We start from the raw sequence: 19018 nt of genomic DNA on the forward strand, positions 1-19018 counted from the left end.
TAAAATAAACTTTTTAATTATTTATTTATTTTGAGAGAGAGAGAGCACGAGCAAGGGAGGGGCAGAGAGAGAGGGACAGAGAGAATCCCAAGCAGCTTCTGCGCTGTCAGCATAGAGCCTGACGCAGGGCTCAAACTCATGAGCCCTGGGATCATAACCTGAGCCGAAATCAAGAGTTGGACACTTAACTGAGCCATCCAGGTGCCCCTAATTTTTTTAACTTTTATCATATTGAAAATAAAATTTACAATATTACTTAAAACTTACCTCTTCCAGGAAGTATTCCCCAGTTAACAGGTTCTTTCTCTTTTGTTGGGCTTCCTTAACATTTACATATTTAATTTACACTGTAGAAGTCAGGTTTAAACTGCACATCTTTGTTGCTCATTTCACCTTTTACCTTTGACATACAAGTGTCCAACATTTCAGAATAGATTTTAAACTCCTTCTTAGCCAAAGCCAACACAGGACTGTATATTGCTTTGGGTTTGTTTGTTTTTCTATGAAAAAAGATTTGGAGCTCTCTAAAGGCAAGGGTATACATTATTCTTTGTAGCTCTAACAGAGCAGGAACAGGCACTTAACATTTTTTTTAAGTTTATTTATTTATTTTGAGAGAGAGAGAGAGTGAGCAGGGAAGTTGCAGAGAGCGAGGGAGAGAGAATCCCAAGCAGACCCTCTGCACTGTCAGCACAGAGCCCTATGCAGGGCTTGATCCCACAGACTGTGAGATCATGACCTGAGCTGAAATCAAGAGTCAGATGCTTAACTGACTGAGCCACCCAGGCACTCCTAGGCACTTGACCTTTGATGAGGAGGAGAAAGATGAGGCTGAAGCAATAGAAACTGAAAGTAGCTGGAGATCGGATGGGTATGTGTGTTGGGACATATTGACTTGACTATTAGACCCTTCCAGGAAGGGCTAAGCTAGGATATGACCCAGAGGATGGGGAGGAGGGGACTATGTGGCCTCTATTGCCTGAAATAGCTCTTGGTAACCTGAGGAATTGGAGTCAGGGGTTGAGCTGGGGTCACGTGCCTGGTTCTGGCGCACGAGTAGAGGTGAACAAGGGAGGTTGCCAGCCGGGTTCTCTGAGCAGCTGGAAGGAGGAGGAAGGGCTACAAGAGTTATTTTTAATATTATTCAGAGCAGAGAAAGAGGATTTCCCAGTAGGGAAAAAAAGGGATATGATGTAGGTAACACAGATACGTCCAAATTTCAGGGAGATACAAAAAATCTGGGAGGAGGCCGGAAGTGGTAGCAAAGCCCTTCTATGAAGACAGTCCTGTGATCCAACTACTGAATTCACATTTGGGTAACTCTACGCAGATACCTGCCTGTTTTTAAGCCTCAGTTTTCATTCTTTTAACAAATGCTGATTGAGGACTCAACCATTGTTGAATACATAGTACAGCCCCATACTAACTGGTTTGGAAGTAAAACATAGAGGTGTCTATTTTTGTGGAACTTAGAAGAACATACATATACATATGAAACAACTAGAGAATATAGGATACACGTTATTTTACATGGCATTATGTGTTTGGAGTAATGTTCAGGGATGGGTTCAGTCAAAAGAGGGTCTTCTTAGAGGAGGTGTGTTTTGAGTTAGTACTTGAAGGAAGTTATCAATGTAGAATGACAGGGAAATGGCAGGAAATTGGTTGTTCAAGTACAAAGAATGAACTAGGAAAAGTTTAAATCCAGTAATTAGCTAATCTAATTAGTAGGGGGACAATAAGCAAATTGACTTGGCAGGCCTATTGTACCTTGGGGATTCTGTGGCAGTTAACTCTAAAAGAATAGTGTTAATGAGGTCACAGTTCAGTCATGTATCCGGGTTAATTTCTGTCTTTTACCAAGCCAGATCCTTTCTCCTCACTCTATGCAGCTGTCTCACATGTGTAAGTCCTTAGTCAGAGGGAGTGGGTCGGGACAAGGAAGCAGGGCTGGAAAGAGTAAATCTGTCCCTGAAGGTCACATGGCCATCTGAAAGTGGCTCCAGATTATCATCTTTGAACTGCAAGGAGACACTGTATCCTGGTGGTGGGGGCAGGGGTGCTGAGGGTAAAAGAAATGTTAGAAGAGAAAAAGAGGCAAGATCATTCACCAGTTTTGGGCTTCATGTATATATAATATAAAATGAAGATTAAAATACCTTCCTTATAAAATGTTAAATGAAAGCCAGAGTTCAAGGGATGGCTCCTGTTCCTTGAGATCCAAATAAAGTGGGCTCAAAATTTAAAGCAACCCAGAGCACCTGACTAGCTCAGTTGGTAGAGCATGTGACTCTTGATTTCAGGTTGTAAGTTTGAGCCTGATATTGGGTACAGAGATTACTTAAAAAAATAAGATCTTAGGGGTGCCTGGGTGGCTCAGTCGGTTAAGCGACCGATTTCAGCTCGGGTCATGTTCTCACGGTTCGTGGGTTCAAGCCCCGCGTCAGGCTCTGTGCTGACAGCTCGGAGCCTGGAGCCTGCTTCAGATTCTGTGTCTCCCTCTCTCTCTCTGCTTCTCCCCTGCTCATGCTATGTCTCTCAAAAATAAACGTTAAGGGGCGCCTGGGTGGCTCAGTCGGTTAAGTGGCCGACTTCAGCTCAGGTCATGATCTCGTGGTCCGTGAGTTCGAGCCCCGCGTCGGGCTCTGTGCTCACAGCTCAGAGCCTGGAGCCTGTTTTGGATTCTGTGTCTCCCTCTCTCTGACCCTCCCCCGTTCATGCTCTGTCTCTCTGTCTCAAAAATAAATAAACGTTAAAAAATAAAAAAATAAAATCTTAAAAAAAATTTTAAATCAATCAATATCCAGTGAAAGTCCTAAAATTAATGCCAATTAATGCAATTAATGCTCCTTTCAAGAAAGATGAGGGAAATGGAGGAATTATATCTGTTTCCAGGCCCCTGTTTCTAGGCAAGATGCTTCTCTTTCACACCAATTAGACCCCAAAGGCAACACAGTCTTTAATTACTTTATCCTTCTTCTCCCTTTCACACAAAGTTTTCCTGAATTTGGAAATGTGACCAAAGATTTAGAACAAAAGCAGAGGAAGGGCTTGCAGTGTAATAGCAAAAACATCTCTAAATGCAACAGCAGGCACCACCATTCTTTTTTTTTTTTTTTTACTTTGAGAGAGAGAGGGAATCCCAAGCAGGCTCCGCATTGTCAGAGCAGAGCCTGATGTGGAGTTCGACACCAGGATCCATCTCTGGAACCATCTCACCAACGGTGAGATCCTGACCTGAGCGAAATTAAGAGTAGGATGCTTAACGGACTGAGCCACCCAGGTGCTCCAGGCACCACCATTCTTAAAACACCATTCCTCTACTCCACCGTGGGAGAATTTCAATGGTTTTTGTACCCACTTAGATCCACTCTCTCTCTTTTTTTAATTTTCCTTTTGTTCTTCCCACTTTTATCAAGAGCATTTCCCCCCTACTGTATAGTATATATAGCAGTATAGTGACATTTCTTTGCCTGCGTGCCTACCCATGAAGCCTCATCCTTCATCACATGCACACTTCCAGACAAAGGCGTTTTTCTCCCCTAAAATTAAGTCTGGTTCTTTCAACCCTGACTTCTTCCTATAAATATTAAAAGAGAAAACTATACAAAGTCTTAGCCCAGGGCTTGGAAGATTAATTTCCTTTCTCAAAGATGTACAGCATAGTACTAGGCACTAGCGGCTACAAAGATGAATAGGACTTCTAACTATGAACAAGAAAGACTATAATAAAGGCTCTAAAAGAGATGTTCAGAAGATCGACATATCTGCCATCGACACGCCCACGAAGTCGCTTCTGTGCTTAATGTATTATCAGTTCCGTGACCACAGACAGACTCGCCAAGTAGTTTGCCTGACGACCTCGTTCCTCCTGGACATCTCTGCAGCTTCTCAAACACTTATCCCTGCGCCCTTTCTCGCTAGAGGTGTGAAACTACATCTCCCGAAAGGCCGCGTTGTCCCCTTCCTTCCTCCCTCTCCCGGTTCCGAGTCATGGCAACGGTGTGACGTGAGGGTACTGGGAGCTGCGGGAGCAGCGGTCGCGGCTTCAGTTCTAGCCTACCCGGCCGCCCGGGCGGGAGCAGGGGCGAGAGGAGCCGCAGCCCCGGGCAGCTCCTGCGCTCGGGGACCCTGAACCCGCCCGGCGGCCGCTTCCTGCCGCTTTTCCTCCCGAGCGAGGAAGGCGTAGCGGTTGTCAGAGCTGAGAATAAGGGAGGGTCGCGCGCATGGCCTCGGCGGGCGCGCGGCGGCTCCCAGCCGGGACGCGCGCGGCGGCCCAGCGCTGCTGCGGCTTCGCGCTCCTCCCAGGCGCGCTCCCGGCTCCGCCCCCCGGCCCTCCGCGACGGCCGCGACCAATGAGGTGAGAGGGAGGTGAGGGCGTCTGCGCGGGTGTAAAGAGGGTCTTGTAGGGCCCCGAATTTGCACCTTGGAGGGTTGCGCTTCTGGGATGCAGGCCTGGCGTCGGGTGGCGCGGCAGCGGTCCACCTAGGAGTCTAATGTAGAACTTTGGGGAAGGTTTTTGCAAGTTATTCGCAAAGGGGAGTCCCCGGAGCGGGTTCCCAATCACTACTTGCCTCTCGCTCGCGCCCTGGCAACACCGGGCTTGGTGACGCCCCGGAGACTATGATACTTTGTGAGAGTCGTAGCTTTTAGCAGTAGCATAGCCCACGCTTAAAGGCAACTGCGCTTCGCACGCACCCCACTTTTTCCCATCTCCTCTCTCGGCACTGTCCTCAACTGCCCTCGACCTTTCGCACTCGTGACTGCCTGGCCAGGGTGCCTGGCGGGCTGCAGCAGGTGCTGGGGGAAAAACTTGTCTGGACGACCTTCCTCTGGGATGCACCGCACTTCCCCTTCACCTGGGAATGGTTGAGGAACACAAAGAATCATGACGTTGTCTCCCTTTCCTTTTATCCTTAGATTTCTGATGTCCTGCAGCCTCTTCTTGCCCCGGGCTGCCCAGGTCTTGGTGGCTGAGGCTGGCTTACCTCCCAGGCGTTCCTTCATGGGCTTTGCTGCCCCCTTCACTAACAAGCGAAAAGCTTACTCGGAACGTAGGATCATGGGGTGAGCATCCTCCCCTGTCCAGCATCCCTCCACATTGCCTTCCCCTCCAAACAAATGATCAAACCTAGGCTAGAATGTAAGGGTAGCAGTAGTGGACAAGATTCATCCCTGGCCATCCCTCTCCCCAGCTATTATTGCTAATCATTTATCCTTCCCTCCCAGCCTTCCAACTTTCATTTCCCCTTCTTGGTTGCTGGGCATGTCCATTAAGTGAAATGTGACTAGAACTGGGCAATATAAGACAACAGGGTATTATTTCTCTGCTGACCTTTTATTATTTAACTTAAAAAGTTTTTTATTTTGAGAGAAAGCGAGCGAGCGCGCGAATGGAGGAGAGGCAGAGAGAATCCCAAGCAGGATTCTCTTCCCTGGGCTCCGTCTGTACCTAGGGCTACTTTGTTAGAAAGTTATAGAACTAGGATCTGAGTTCTTGTGGGATCACTAGTAAAATGGACAGCCGGTGTTCCCCCTAGATAGTCTTTTTTTTTTTTTTTTTTTTTTTTTTAATTTTTAAGGTTTGAGAACAGAACAAGCTAGGGAGGGGTAGAGGGGAGAGACAGAATCCCAAGCAGGCTCTGCGTCATCAGTGCAGAGTTTGATGTGGGGCTCGAACCCACACACTGTGAGATCATGACCTGAACCAAGATCGAGTCGGACGCTTAGCTTACTGCACCACCCTGGTGCCCCTAGATAGTCCCTCTTAAGATCAAAATAGTAAATGCGATAGCATTCTGTGAACTACAAAATATAAGGTAACGTTAACATCATGGAAATTTGTTTGCTTTTGGGAAGTCATAAATCCAGGTTTTGGGATCTCTAGTTCCTGATGATGAATAGTTAGTGGGCAAAGGTACTGGGGGGAAGGTACCCAGGGCAAGGAGGAACTTGACCCAGCTGGCAGTTCCTTGGCCTCTCTCTGTGATTCCTTCTCCTAGGTACTCAATGCAGGAGATGTACGAAGTGGTGTCCAATGTCCAGGAGTATCGTGAGTTTGTGCCCTGGTGTAAGAAGTCTTTGGTGGTATCTAGCCGCAAAGGTCACCTGAAGGCCCAGTTAGAGGTTGGGTTTCCACCTATTGTGGAACGTTACACGTCTGCTGTTTCCATGGTCAAACCTCACATGGTCAAGGTGAGGCGCTGGGAGGAGGGATTAATCAGCAAAAGTTTTGTGTTCTCTAGCATTTTTGCATTTAAGGGCTATTTTGGCCCTCTTTGTAATGATTTTATCTCCATGTGTCAAATACTTCCCTAATAAAACATTCGAAGGAAAGGAAAATATCTTTCATTTCTTTCTTATAGGCTCCTATACCTAGTATAGGTTTTATTCCATTTTTATATTGTTTAACTACCCGACTGTCCTTTTAGGCTGTTTGCACTGATGGCAAGCTCTTCAACCACTTAGAGACCATTTGGCGATTCAGTCCGGGTATTCCTGCCTACCCACGAACTTGCACTGTGGACTTTTCGGTGAGTCAGGAGGCTGTGTAGCATAGGGTTGTGGGAGCAGAGTGGAGGTACAATGACAGTTATTAAGTAAAGCTAGCACTTAGCATTTCCTAAGTCAGTGACACTTTTCCATAGGTCTGAGCTTACATCAAACATACTCTGTCCTCAGTCGTAAGTAAGGGCTTTTGAAGGGATCTAAGAACTAGATGGGGAGGGGAAGAAAAGGCACTGAATAGTATCCTTGCATTTGGCCAGGGACTATCCAACATGGTCTTGAATAGTTTCTGACTGTCTCTTACCCATTCCCAGATTTCCTTTGAATTTCGTTCTCTGCTGCACTCCCAGCTGGCCACCATGTTTTTTGATGAGGTTGTCAAACAGAATGTTGCTGCCTTCGAGCGTCGGGCAGCCACCAAGTTTGGTCCAGAAACAGCCATCCCCCGTGAACTGATGTTCCATGAGGTGCACCAGACTTGAGGCAAAGGATTGTTCCTGGCCTCTCCTCTACTCTCCCTCCCAATCCAATTCTCTTATTTATTTCATTTGGCTCCTGATCCAATCTAAGAGAAGAGTCTGTGTTTATAATGTTTTCCTTCTCAATTCCCCAGAAATTGGGCTCTAAGCTGGCTACAAATGCTGGGGCACAAAGGTAGGGGGGTACAGAAAGAAGACATGCCTAGGAGATGGTCAGGCTCACCTTGAGAGCCCCATATGCCTGATGTCTGCAGTCTTCTCATAGTGAATTATATTCAGGACTGTGTGGTTCTTTTTGGACCCTGTCAACATACCTTAGTGTCTGACCAGAGTAAGATAGCAACTTTTCTAAGGATTGTATAAACCAAGCTTTTTCCTCTGACAGAGGTACTGGGTGGTCAATAATTGTTGCCCACCTAAGATGCTTCAGGAAATGCCTGAGATCTGGCCCCAGATTGAAATCCATATGATCTCACTTTTAAAAATATTTCCATGCTGCCTGGTTAGTGGAGAGCACGAAGCTGTCTTAACATCAGTGTCACAGGGGCAAGGAGAAAAAAAGCACTGAAGAGAATTGTACTCTTGGGTTGTACCTTATTCTTCTACTTGGCCTGAGTTTTTATAAAATTTCAATAAATTAATTGTGACAGTGTGAATTTGGCTTTTTTATATCATTTCTTGGGGGCACAGTGTGGATATAGCATAGTAGAAGAAAGTCATGGCTTCCTTCCTCAGGGGAGTAAAGGTGCAAGAAGGCCTCTTGGACATAGTGTCCCTGCTAACTATAGTAGCACATTCTACAAGCCAGGACCTAGTACCCACTCCCTTGCCTATTTATAGACTTTTTCAGAAGGTCAGTTGCAGGAGTCTCAGAACAGATTAATCTGGTCTCAGATCTACCATACAGCTGATGTCCTCAGGACCGCTTATTTTGAGGACCTCCTTAAGGTCCCTGCAAAGAATAGGGATTCCACACAATACCAGAGCCCTCTAGAGGCTCAGGTCCAGAGCCAGCAGTCCTCCTCTATTTGCCCTTGGTATGGTATGTTCCTTTCGCCCAATGGGCTGGACTAGTTTCCTTGGATTAGGCGCATAAGCAGTTTTGAGGTCTCAGCTACGGTCCTTGAGTGTTTTCTCTTACAACAAAATTAAGAAGGACTTCTAATCTTGAGGAAAGACAGAAATCTCCTTTAGAAATTTCAGGTATCCTGTCTTATTAGGGTAAATAAATGTCAAAACCACCTAGAGATAAAGGGATGCACAGGACAACTTAAAACACACTTAGTCCAGGATCTTGCTAGCCAGATTCCTTACTTTATAACAGAGATTCTTCCAGGTCTTATTTAATAGCAGGCTCAAGCATTGTTAATAAAAACATTTATTTTGCATTTTATACAGAACAACCTGAAGTCTGGATCATGACTTGACAGTTACCCGGGGGTTTACAGACAATGTGTCCATCTCAGCGTGGTTCTGGGGATTAGGGTTCCACACAAACACAGGCAGGAGTTGCGAGGAAGGAAGGGGGCACTGTAGGAGTGTATTTCAATCCTTTCTTAAAGAAAAGGCAGTAGAGCATTCTGAGTCACTGAAACCTGTGCAAATGGGGCTTCTAAAAAATACTGTACTGTGAGCTCTTGAGGAAGGGGCCAGATAAGGATCTTGATAAATAAAGGGATATTTTCTTGTAGCAGGGGAAGAGGGAGGCCTATTACTTTTGTTCTCAGCCCCAAGACCTGATATTCAAAGGAAACCACATCCAATCTTAAATAATTTCCCTGCTAAGAAGTACCCATATCCCTGGAACCAGACTATGAAGATAGCATGCTGGTTATTCCCAAGTCCTTATTCAATGGCCCATAGCATATTAAAATAAAGTAGAAGAAAAAGATCAGAGGGTAGTGGCTTGTGTTCCACAGGACTAAAAAGTTTAGTACATGTTAAGCACTGATAAAGCCAAATTACTGGGAAGGACCACAGCTTAGACAGTGGCATATACAACCTGCTGGAAGAGGCCTAGTAAAGACCTCTAGTAAGGGGCAGGGGGGAAGGGTGGGGGGAGTCCACAGCACCCTCAGCTTGAGGTACAGCAGGTATAGACAATCTGGAAGGAGGGGAATATTAAAGCAGTGAGTAATAGAACACTCCCAGATCTTAATTTTCATAGGATAATTTTAAAAGAGAAAAACCAAACATTGGGTGCCAGTCACAACAAATGCCATGGCCTTTATGGTCACCTGGTAGCATAAAAAAAATGCCAAAGAGGTCTGCCTAACCCAACAGGTCTTGGTAGGAAGTGTCTGTGTGCATGGGAGAGAGCAATGAGGCTTCACAGAACTGATAATCCAACATGATTCCTATGGGAACAGAAGGGGCAGAGTCCCGATTTGCTGGCCTATGGAGGGCTGGGCTGAGTAGAACCAAAAGCTCTAAAGTCACTGCAGATTCTCTGCAACCAGCTTTGACCCAGGTAAAGAAGAGTCAGATTCTCACTCTAGAGGCGGTGGTGGTGGTGGTGGTGGTGGTGGTGGTGGTGGTGGTGGTGGTGGGAAGGGGGGCCCAAACCTAACCCATACCACATGCATTAGTCCTGGTCACCCTACAGTTGATGGGCAACTCACCAGGCAGGAAAAAGGAACTGATTAGGGAAGAAGGGGTTACTTTTTATCTTTTAAAGTCTTAATTTCTATTTTAACTTCAAACTTATTATCAGTGCCTCAGATACAATTTAATCTTAAATCTTAAAAAGCCCCCTGAAACAAAACAAAATTATACTTTTTTTTAAAGCTCCCTCACTTTCTGGTAGTTAGTTTCCCCCCAGTCTCCAGTTTTACCCTGACTTAGAGTCCACAAACTTCATCAGACCATCCGTGCTCATTGACTTGGGCCTCTCTAGTGGGAAGCCTAGGGCTCGGCTCCAAATGAGCTGTGCCAGTACGCCTAGTGCCCGTGACACCCCAAACAGGACTGTGTAGTAATTCATCTCTGTCATGCCGTAGTACTGTAAGATAAAAGAGAAAAAAATTTTGTTAAAGGCTCTGAGGTAATAGCATGCATAAGTCCAGGGGCAGAGACCTTAACTGAGTCAGCCTCAAATAGAAATGACACTAGGAGGGGTGTCCAGGTGGCTCAGTCAGTTAAGCATCCAACTCTTGGTTTCAGCTCAGGTCACAATCTCACAGTTGTAAGTTCGAGTCCCACATCAGCTTCTCTGCAGAGCCCACTTCGGATCCTGTCTCCCTCTCTCTCTGCCCTTCCCTGGCTCGCTTGCTCTCTTTTTCAAAAATAAACAAACATTAAGAAAAACTTTAAGAAAATAAAGAAATGCACCAGGAAAAGTACAGTAATTGGGATTTTGAAAAGACAGCACCCCTTTCCTTCTGCCTGTACCTGCCCTCTGCCACAGGCAACTTTATCAAAAGGGTAAAGAAGGAGGTATGAGTTGCTCTGACTAGGAAGTTGATTTTTTGCATGGCAGAGAACATTAGGGTTTGGCACAAATTAAAGGGAGAGCAGGGAAGGGAAGACTCACCTGGAGCAGCACCCCACTGTGAGCATCTACATTGGGCCAAGGATTTTTGGCCTTGCCCTGCTCTAACAGGACATTGGGCACAATCTTGTACAGCTGAGCAACAAGCTTAAACATGGAGTCATGAGGCAGGTGTTTAAGAGCAAACTCTCGCTGACAGGTATATCGTGGATCAGTCTTCCTTAGTACTGCATGGCCATAGCCTGGGACAACCTGTAAAGAGGGAGGGTAAAAAAGCCAGCTGTATTCTCAAGTAGAAATTCTTCTTTTCTAAATTCTTCAGGCTAGATAAACAGAAGATGGGGCAGGGAGAGAATTTCCTTCTCTAACACAGGGACCTCTCTCATTCTATTCTCTTTAATTCTTCTAAATTGCACAACTTGGGTCTTGGCTTCTTTCCTAGTTGCTAAGCATCTCTGCTTACCCGTCCTGAGTTGAGTGTGTTCCATATGTAGTCTCGTAACTTCTCATCTGACACATCTTTGCCAACTTCTTTTTGTAGTTGTGTCAGCCAAACAAGTACTTCCTATGGGTAAGGTTTGGGGAATAAGATAGTGTCAACACATATGCCAGGAGGGAAAGGCAAGATCAGAAGAAAAGCATGAGAATAAGAAAAACATGAAGCAGGAAAAGAAAAGGAATAGTCTTACCTGATTTGCCAAACCATGTAGGGGCCCTGCTAGCCCGTTCATGGCTGCTGCAAAGGACAGGTAGGGGTCTGAAAGGGCACTGCCCACCAAGTGGCTGGTATGGGCACTTACATTGCCTCCCTCATGGTCACTGTGGGGAAGTAAGAAAGGAGAATCAAGGCAAGAGAGGAGAAAAAGGGGCAGACTATGAAAACATAGACCTTGCTGTTCTCTTATCACATGCTAGCCTAGTTATGGGCTCACACTAGCCTATGGCCAGTCAGTTATACATAAGCTCTTGTAAGAGATGTCCCAATCTCATTACCAGCCTTTGTTCACTAATCCACAGGGCTGGAGAGGTTACTGGTTGATGATGCCTGTCTGTGTGCCAAGCTCCTGGACGCTCACTCCAGCTTTAATAGGAATGGCCAGAAGAGGGAGCTCCTGGAAAGCTGAAAGATCACCTACTGTGAGCAATTAGTACTTTTCCCCAGCTTCTTAGAAACATTACTTTGTTCTTAGAAAGGTTATGATTATTTCCCTATACCTCTGGATTTCCTTTACTAGATTCCTCTCTTGTCTTATGTGCCATGTTTCCATTTCCTTGTTGCCTACTGCCTGTTCCCAGAAGAGATTGTTCAGGAGCTTTTCTTAAAATTTTCTACCAATCCAGGCAAGGAGCTATGGTTGCTGGGTCTAGCTTACCTGTGGATGGTGAGGTACAAGCGCATGAGCTCAGTGAACTGAGCATCAGTATAGCCTAACATGTTGGTGAAATTATGGGACCAGTCCAGCTTAGAGTCAATGGCCCCGATACTGCTGCCCTCCCGATAGAGATTCCGGTAGATCTTTGCTGCAACACAAGGTAGCTTTGCGATAAGATCCATACAATCTTCATAAATCAACTGATAAGAGGAAAATGGAGAGGAAAAAAAAGAAAGAAAAAGATTTATCAACAAAGAAGAATTAGGCAAGGATGCTGTTTGTCCTCCATGGATTGGGCTATTTGGTTGATGCTCAGTGGTTATATATGGAGGTTAACAACAATAACCATTTAACTAAATAACTTTTATGACCCAGGCTCTGCACTAAGTGATTTACACATAATATCTTGTGTATATTAAAACATTATTTTTGGGGTGCGTGGGTGGCAAAATCAGTTAAGCATCTGACTTGATTTCAGCTCAGGTCATGGTCCCAGGGTCATGGGATCGAGTCCCAAATCAGGCTCCTCTCTAAGCATGGAGCCTGCTTGAGATTCTCTCTCTCTACCCCTCTCCCCCACTCACACACACTCTAAAACAAAACAAAACAAAATGTTATTTCTAATTTTTGCGACTCTACCAAGTACGTAATGACCTCCATTTTATAAGTGAGTAAACAAGCTCAGAGCATTCAGTTAAATGCCAAAGTCAGATTTTGAACGCTTTTATGTTTAACCATGATCTTTCCCACTACCTGACTTTGCACTCAATGAATGTGCTAAGATACTAGGTTTTAGAAATTAATTCTGTTCCATCTTTCAAAGAAAATTCACCATATATGCTAAGGGTCAAAGAGTAGCATTCAATTGTTAGTTAATAATAAAGGCTTCCATTTTTAAGCACTTACTAACAGGCACTGTGATATATTATTTGCATTTTTTTTACCCTCACAACAGTCCCGTAAGGTAATATATCCCTCATTTTATAAATCAAGAAATTGGGGCTTGGCCAGGTTAAGTTACATGCACAAAGTTACCCACTCAGCTAATAAGCATCATGCAGCTTAAACAATTATTAATTCATGGACACTCTTGTTTCATCTACACCCTTACTTTCTCCTCTCACCTCCCAAGTTATTTTGAATGAATTCCAGACATATATTCCAACATGTAAACGTTTAAGCATATATCTCTAAAAGATAAAGGCTGTTGATAAAAACAAAATCACAAAACCATTATCCCAAAGGGAAAAAAATTAATAAATCCTCAATATCATTAAATATCTACTCAGTATTCAAATTTCCCTGATAATAAAGCCCCCCACCTCATGTGTTTGATTCAGGACAGAAAAACCCACGTTGCAATTGTTTGTCTCTGAAGTCTCTTTTAATCAATGTTAAGTTCCCTGTCATGCTTTCCTTTTTAAAAAAAATCTTTTTTTATATTTTATTTTTTAGAGAGAGAGCAAATGGGGGGCAGGGGGAGGAGGGAAAGAAAGAAAATCTTAAGCAGGCTCCATGATCAGCGCGGAGCCTACCACAGGACTTGATCCCACAACACTGGGATCATGACCTGAGACGAAATCAAGAGTTGGACGTACCACCTAGGTGTAGTGTACCCCCCACCTTTTTCACTTTGCAATTTATTTGTGGAAAATCGGATCACTTCTTTTGGAGAATTTCCCAGTTTAGATTTTGCTGGTTATATACCTGTGATGTCATTTAACATGTTCCTCTGTCGATTGTATTTTGTATAAAACTGATGGATCTAAAGGCTTGAGTAGATTCCAGTTCAATTTTTTTTTTTTAGCAAGACTACTCAAATGAGCACCAGGTGACGTATAGAAGTGTTGAATCACTATATTATAATCTGAAACTAATATTACACTGCATGTTAACTAACTGAAATTTAAACTTAAAAAAAAAAAAAAGACTACCTGATAAATAGTGTTGTGTTCATTTATTAAGAGAAACATAGAAGAAGAAAAAAAAAAGAAACACAGGGGGTGCCTGGCTGGCTCACTGGGTAGAGCATAAGACTCTTGATCTTGGGGTTATAAGTTCAAGACCCATGTTGGATACAGAAATTACTTAAAAATAAAATCTTAAGAAAGAGAAACATAATCTGGTTGCCTCTTTTTGTGATGTTAATAGCTTGCTCAACTCTTCTGTATTATTTCTAAAAAATGTTTATTTATTTTGAGAGAGGAAAAAGAGAGAGCACATGGGGGAAAGACATTGAAAGAGAGAGACAGAACCCCAAGCAGGCTCTGCACTGTCAGCGCAGACGAGAAGCTCCAAGTCACAAACCATGAGATCATGACCTGAGCCAAAATCAAAAGTCTGGATGCTTTACCAACTGAGCCATTCAGGCACCTTTCTTGTGTGTCAATTTTATCTTCTCAAAGGGAATTTTAAGTTCCTTAGAGATAAGACAGGGTTTTGGTATTTTGTTTTCTTTTTTTTAAGTAACTTAAAGGGGCGCCTGGGTGGCTCAGTCGGTTGGACGTCCAGCTTTGGCTCAGGTCATGATTTCACAGCTTGTGAGTTCGAGCCCCGCATCGGGCTTGTGCTGACAGCTCAGAGCCTGGAGCCTGCTTCAATTCTCTGTTTCCCTCTCTCTCTGCCCCTACGCCGCTTGTGCTCTCTGTCTCTCATAAATGAATAAACATTTAAAAAAAAAATTAAAAATAAATAACTTAAAAAAAAAATCTGCTTTCATCCACAGTTCCAGGTATATAGAAAGCATGGACTAAATACTTATTGGTTGTGGGGCGCCTGGGTGGCTCAGTCGGTTAAGCGTCCGACTTCAGCTCAGGTCACAATCTCGCGATCTCGCGGTCCGTGAGTTTGAGCCCTGCGTCAGGCTCTGGGCTGATGGCTCAGAGCCTGGAGCCTGCTTCTGATTCTGTGTCTCCCTCTTTCTCTGCCCCTCCCCCGTTCATGCTCTGTCTCTCTCTGTCTCAAAAGTAAATAAACGTTTAAAAAAAAAAATTAAACATAAATAAATAAATAAATACTTATTGGTTGATATTGTTACATGGTGCTACTATACAAGTTAACTAGCTAAATGCTCCTGCAGGAAGTCATAAGGTTTCAGTAGTTTTCTTCAAAGAGCAAAATCTATAATAACTAGCCTAAATGAGTTAATCTCTATAGTGTCATGTATTATTCAAGTATCAAATATCAAGTAAACTAAAATATATGCACGTGCACACACACACACACATTCAGTGAATTTTGTAAATGCTACCAGATTCAATAAGAATACTGCCAAAATTAGGGGCACCTGGTAGCTCAGTTTGTTAAGCATCTGACTCTTGATTTTGGCTCAGGTCATGATCTCATGGTTCATGAGTTCGAACCCTGCATCAGACTCTGTGCTGACAGTGTGGAGCCTGCTTGGGATTCTCTGTCTCCCCCTCGCTGCCCCTCCCCTGCTCGCTCGCTCTCTCTCTCTCAAAAATAAACTTATAAATAAAAATAAATTAAAAAAATGTATTACAAAAAGAAAACTGCCAAAATTAAAAAGCTACTTGAAACAAGAAACACTCAGCTAACAATTGCAAATTCTCAAGAGGTTACTTACATGATAATCATATGATTAACCATACTTCCATGCAGATTTACATTCCCCCAAGGAAGTAAGTTGCTTCCAGAAGCCTGCATCAAGCATATGCAGTTTTAAGAGACTTGGACTGATTAGCAGAATGCCAAGAACAGGATTCTGGGCTAGATAAACTATTATCTGTGGTGTGTATACTAACTTGCAAAACTATTTGGAAAGTATGAATGGCCACATCGAAAAGAAGCCACATAAAAGGAGATTGTGTCATCTTCTACTACTGAGAATGGAGTTTATAAAGCAACCTGTAACAGACCAGGCATGACAATATGGGATCCTTACCCTGCTTTTTATAGTGGTCAATGCTGTACAGTCAAGAAGAGATCAAAACAAAACAAAACAAAAACTTACAGAGAACTCCTGTTATTTTTCCTTTAATAAGCTAAGATTGAGGTGCTATTTAGGTATTTGTACCAACACATTCTTCATTGATAAAGCCTTGGAAAAAAGATGTTAAAATATGCCAACATCACAACTATCTGGAATAAAGGTTATAAAAATGACCATCATCATCATCATGAGCCAGCATCTCTATGGCTAGTAAAATCCTGGTCAGGTAGTTAGCAAACAATCATCATCATCATCATTATTTTTTTTTTTAAGTTTATTTATTTATTTTGAGTGACACAGAGAGAGAGAGGGAGAGAGAGAGAGAGAGAGATAGCAGGAGTGGGGGAGGGGTGTGCAGAGACAGAGGGAGAGAGAGACAGAGAGAGAGAGAGAGAGAGAGAGAGAGAGAGAGAGAGAGAGAGAGAATCCTAAGGAGGCTCTGCACTCAGTGCAGAGCCCAATTCAGGACTCAATCTCATGAACGAGGTGTCAGGACCTGAGCCAAAATCAAGAGTCTTACGCTTAACTGAGCCACCCAGGTGCCCCAGCAATCAATCATTATTGAGATGACACAGAAAAAGAAGAGAGCCAGTATTTATGGTGAAGAGCCCCTAGACTGAAGCAAACTCAAGTTTGAATCTGGTCTCTATCACTTATTAACTGCATGGCATTGGGTAAGCTACTTCATAGCTTTAATCCTGTTTTTCCATTCAGTAAAATGAGAGTAACAAATAATATCTACCTCATAGGGCTGTTCTGAGGATTAAATCAGATAATGAATGTAAAGCATTTAAGCACACTATTTGGTATGTTTTCAAGAGTTATTAGGTGTTCAGATGATTTTATCATAAAAGCTTCAAAACCTATGTATACCATTTATAGGCTTTACAGAAGGTGGCATTACTAGCAAAATTTGATGGGTCAACTACTTTGCAAATTTTACCTAATACAACATCTTAAGACTACTTCACAATTAAATAGCTGGTTGCATCACAGTAATTTCCTGGTCATGAGTGAAGTGAAGTCACTCAGAAAAAGACCTAACTTTTTCAATTCAATAGATTATACTATTTATCTCTGTTACGGAAGAAATGTTGCAGGCGGTAGATCATCCACTTGAGGTATATGTTAAAAAACAAAAAAATAGTATGAACTGATGGTTCTAGTAAAAACTCAGATCATACAAAAACAACATAAATTAAAAAAAAAATTTTTAATCTTTGGGGCGCCTGGGTGGCTCAGTCAGTTAAGCGGCCGACTTCGGCCCAGGTCATGATCTCGCGGTCCGTGAGTTCGAGCCCCGCGTCGGGCTCTGTGCTGACGGCTCAGAGCCTGGAGCCTGTTTCAGATTCTGTGTCTCCCTCTCTCTGACCCTCCCCTGTTCATGCTCTGTCTCTCCCTGTCTCAAAAATAAATAAAATGTTAAAAAAAAAATTAAAAAAAGAAAAAAAAAAGAAAAAAAAATTTTTTAATCTTTATTTTTGAGAGAAAGAGAGAGAGACAGAGAGAGACAGAGTGTGAGCAGGGTGGGGGCAGAGAGAGAGAGAGACACACACACAGAATCTAAGGTAGTCTCCAGGCTCCAAGCTATCAACACAGAGCCTATGCGGGGCTCAACTCGTGAACCACGAGATCATGACCTGAGCTGAAGTCGGATGCTTAACCGACTGAGCCACCTAGATGCCCCTCAACATACATTTTTAAACAGAAATAACCAGTTGAATGATGCTGTGCATTTCTACTTAAGTAGACTATGGTTAAATTAACCAAGACAGAGAACTGAATAGAAATAGTGTGTCTGACTTTTGAGAGAGATACAAGATCTAACAGCAAAAGAGCATGAAGCTCTATTAAACTCGTTACTGGTGCTAATTTTTGTGCAGTGTGAACTTACCAGACACACATCCTAAGGGTGACAAATATATCAGTATTGCTTATAAATATTCTCCCAAAGATTGGCAGAGTCCTGAAATATAACATGTTTACCTCAAGATAGCCACCCTCAGATGACAATCTCAAAGAAATTATGGCAGAACAGTCAATCAATGGCTACATGTTGAAAAGGAGGCAACAGCAAGCAGAGGAATACAAGATTCATTTTAATGATTCAATAACGGACAGTATGAAACAATGAAGCATGTTTGGATGTACCAGAAATATCTTATAGGCATCTATTTTTTTTAATTTTTTTTTTTTTTTAACATTTATTTATTTTTGAGACAGGGAGAGACAGAGCATGAACAGGGGAGGGTCAGGGAGAGGGAGACACAGAATATGAAGCAGGCTCCAGGCTCTGAGCTGTCAGCACAGAGCCCGACGCGGGGCTAGAACCCACAGACCGCAAGATCATGACCTGAGCCGAAGTCAGCCGCCTAACCGACTGAGCCACCCAGGAGACCCTAGGCATCTATTGCAAAGCATGAAGAAGCTATTTTCTCCCCTTCTCATTACAGTCAAGACAACAGCACTGTAAACAGTAACGGGCACATCTGAGCAGTCAATTTCTAAAAGACAAGCTATTTTTTTGATAGCATGCTCCCAGCTGGCAGTGCAGAGCCCAACGTGGGGCTCAAACTCACAAAACTGCGAGATCATGACCTGAGTCAAAATCAAGAGTCAGATGCTTAACCAACTGAGCCACCCAGGCACCCCTAAAAGATAAGTTTTAAAGTAGAAGAACTACTGGTCTTGATTTAACCTTTTCTGTTATGATGACCCACACAAATAACCATTACTTGAAAAGCATTTAAAACAGAAAATGGAGGGGTGCCTGGGTGGCTCAGTTGGTTAAGCATCCGATTCTTGATTTTGGCTCAGATCATGATCTCATGGTTTGTGAGTTTGAGACCCGCATTGGGCTCTGCGCTGACATTCTGCTTGGAATTCTCTCTTCCTATCTCTCTCCAAATAAATAAATAAACATTAAAATATACATATATACACATACATGAAAATGGAAAGCAATATATTCAGATTACACAACATTCTGAACTTGCTGATATATGGATTTATAAATGTTTTAAGTGCTTGTGAATGTGTATATTGTCCATCATTCCTATACCTTCCTTCTCAATGCTAACCAAACTAATTTAAAATTCTCCTTCCCCCTTTCCCCTAATAACAAACATAATTCTTTATACGCAATTGGCATTGAGTAAATATTGACCAACCAAATGAAGCAGGATTTGCCAAAACCCCAAGGGAATTGCATCAGACC

The 19018-nt window shown here is 43.2% G+C and overlaps 2 protein-coding genes across 5 annotated transcripts in view; one reads left to right on the forward strand and one right to left on the reverse strand.

Annotated features, from left to right (window-relative positions):
- The first annotated feature begins 4067 nt into the window (after nt 1–4067).
- Nucleotides 4068–11959, forward strand: COQ10A (coenzyme Q10A). 3 transcript variants are annotated; one of them, XM_042946876.1, is made up of 5 exons: nt 4068–4360; nt 4921–5067; nt 6003–6195; nt 6432–6533; nt 11494–11959. In XM_042946876.1, exons 1-5 carry the CDS (start codon nt 4227–4229, stop codon nt 11623–11625), a joined length of 708 nt encoding a protein of 235 aa, XP_042802810.1. In that variant the 5' UTR covers nt 4068–4226; the 3' UTR covers nt 11626–11959. The 3 variants fall into 3 exon arrangements, with proteins under 3 accessions (XP_042802810.1, XP_042802809.1, XP_042802811.1); XM_042946875.1 differs by lacking the exon at nt 11494–11959 and adding an exon at nt 6822–7635; XM_042946877.1 differs by lacking the exons at nt 4068–4360; nt 11494–11959 and adding exons at nt 4425–4515; nt 6822–7635.
- Nucleotides 8347–19018, reverse strand: part of CS (citrate synthase) — a 32366-nt gene continuing 21694 nt past the window's right edge. For both annotated transcript variants that reach the window (XM_042946874.1, XM_042946873.1), the window contains exons 7-11: nt 11850–12049; nt 11166–11295; nt 10940–11041; nt 10519–10728; nt 8347–9987 (exon numbers count right to left, since the gene is read on the reverse strand). In XM_042946874.1, the coding sequence (XP_042802808.1) occupies nt 9817–9987; nt 10519–10728; nt 10940–11041; nt 11166–11295; nt 11850–12049 (813 nt within the window). In that variant the 3' untranslated portion in view covers nt 8347–9816. The remainder of the gene's footprint in view (nt 9988–10518; nt 10729–10939; nt 11042–11165; nt 11296–11849; nt 12050–19018) is intronic.

Source organism: Panthera leo, chromosome B4 (genome assembly GCF_018350215.1).
Source record: "Panthera leo isolate Ple1 chromosome B4, P.leo_Ple1_pat1.1, whole genome shotgun sequence".
NCBI classification, from domain to species: domain Eukaryota; kingdom Metazoa; phylum Chordata; class Mammalia; order Carnivora; family Felidae; genus Panthera; species Panthera leo.

Excerpts from the sequence above, each read along its gene's own strand:
- COQ10A (XM_042946875.1), top strand. The coding sequence starts at position 4,227 with ATGGCCTCGGCGGGCGCGCGGCGGCTCCCAGCCGGGACGCGCGCGGCG. Across the intron at positions 5,068-6,002 it reads TCGGAACGTAGGATCATGGG|GTACTCAATGCAGGAGATGT; the intron begins GTGAGCATCCTC and ends TCCTTCTCCTAG. Across the intron at positions 6,534-6,821 it reads CTTGCACTGTGGACTTTTCG|ATTTCCTTTGAATTTCGTTC; the intron begins GTGAGTCAGGAG and ends ACCCATTCCCAG.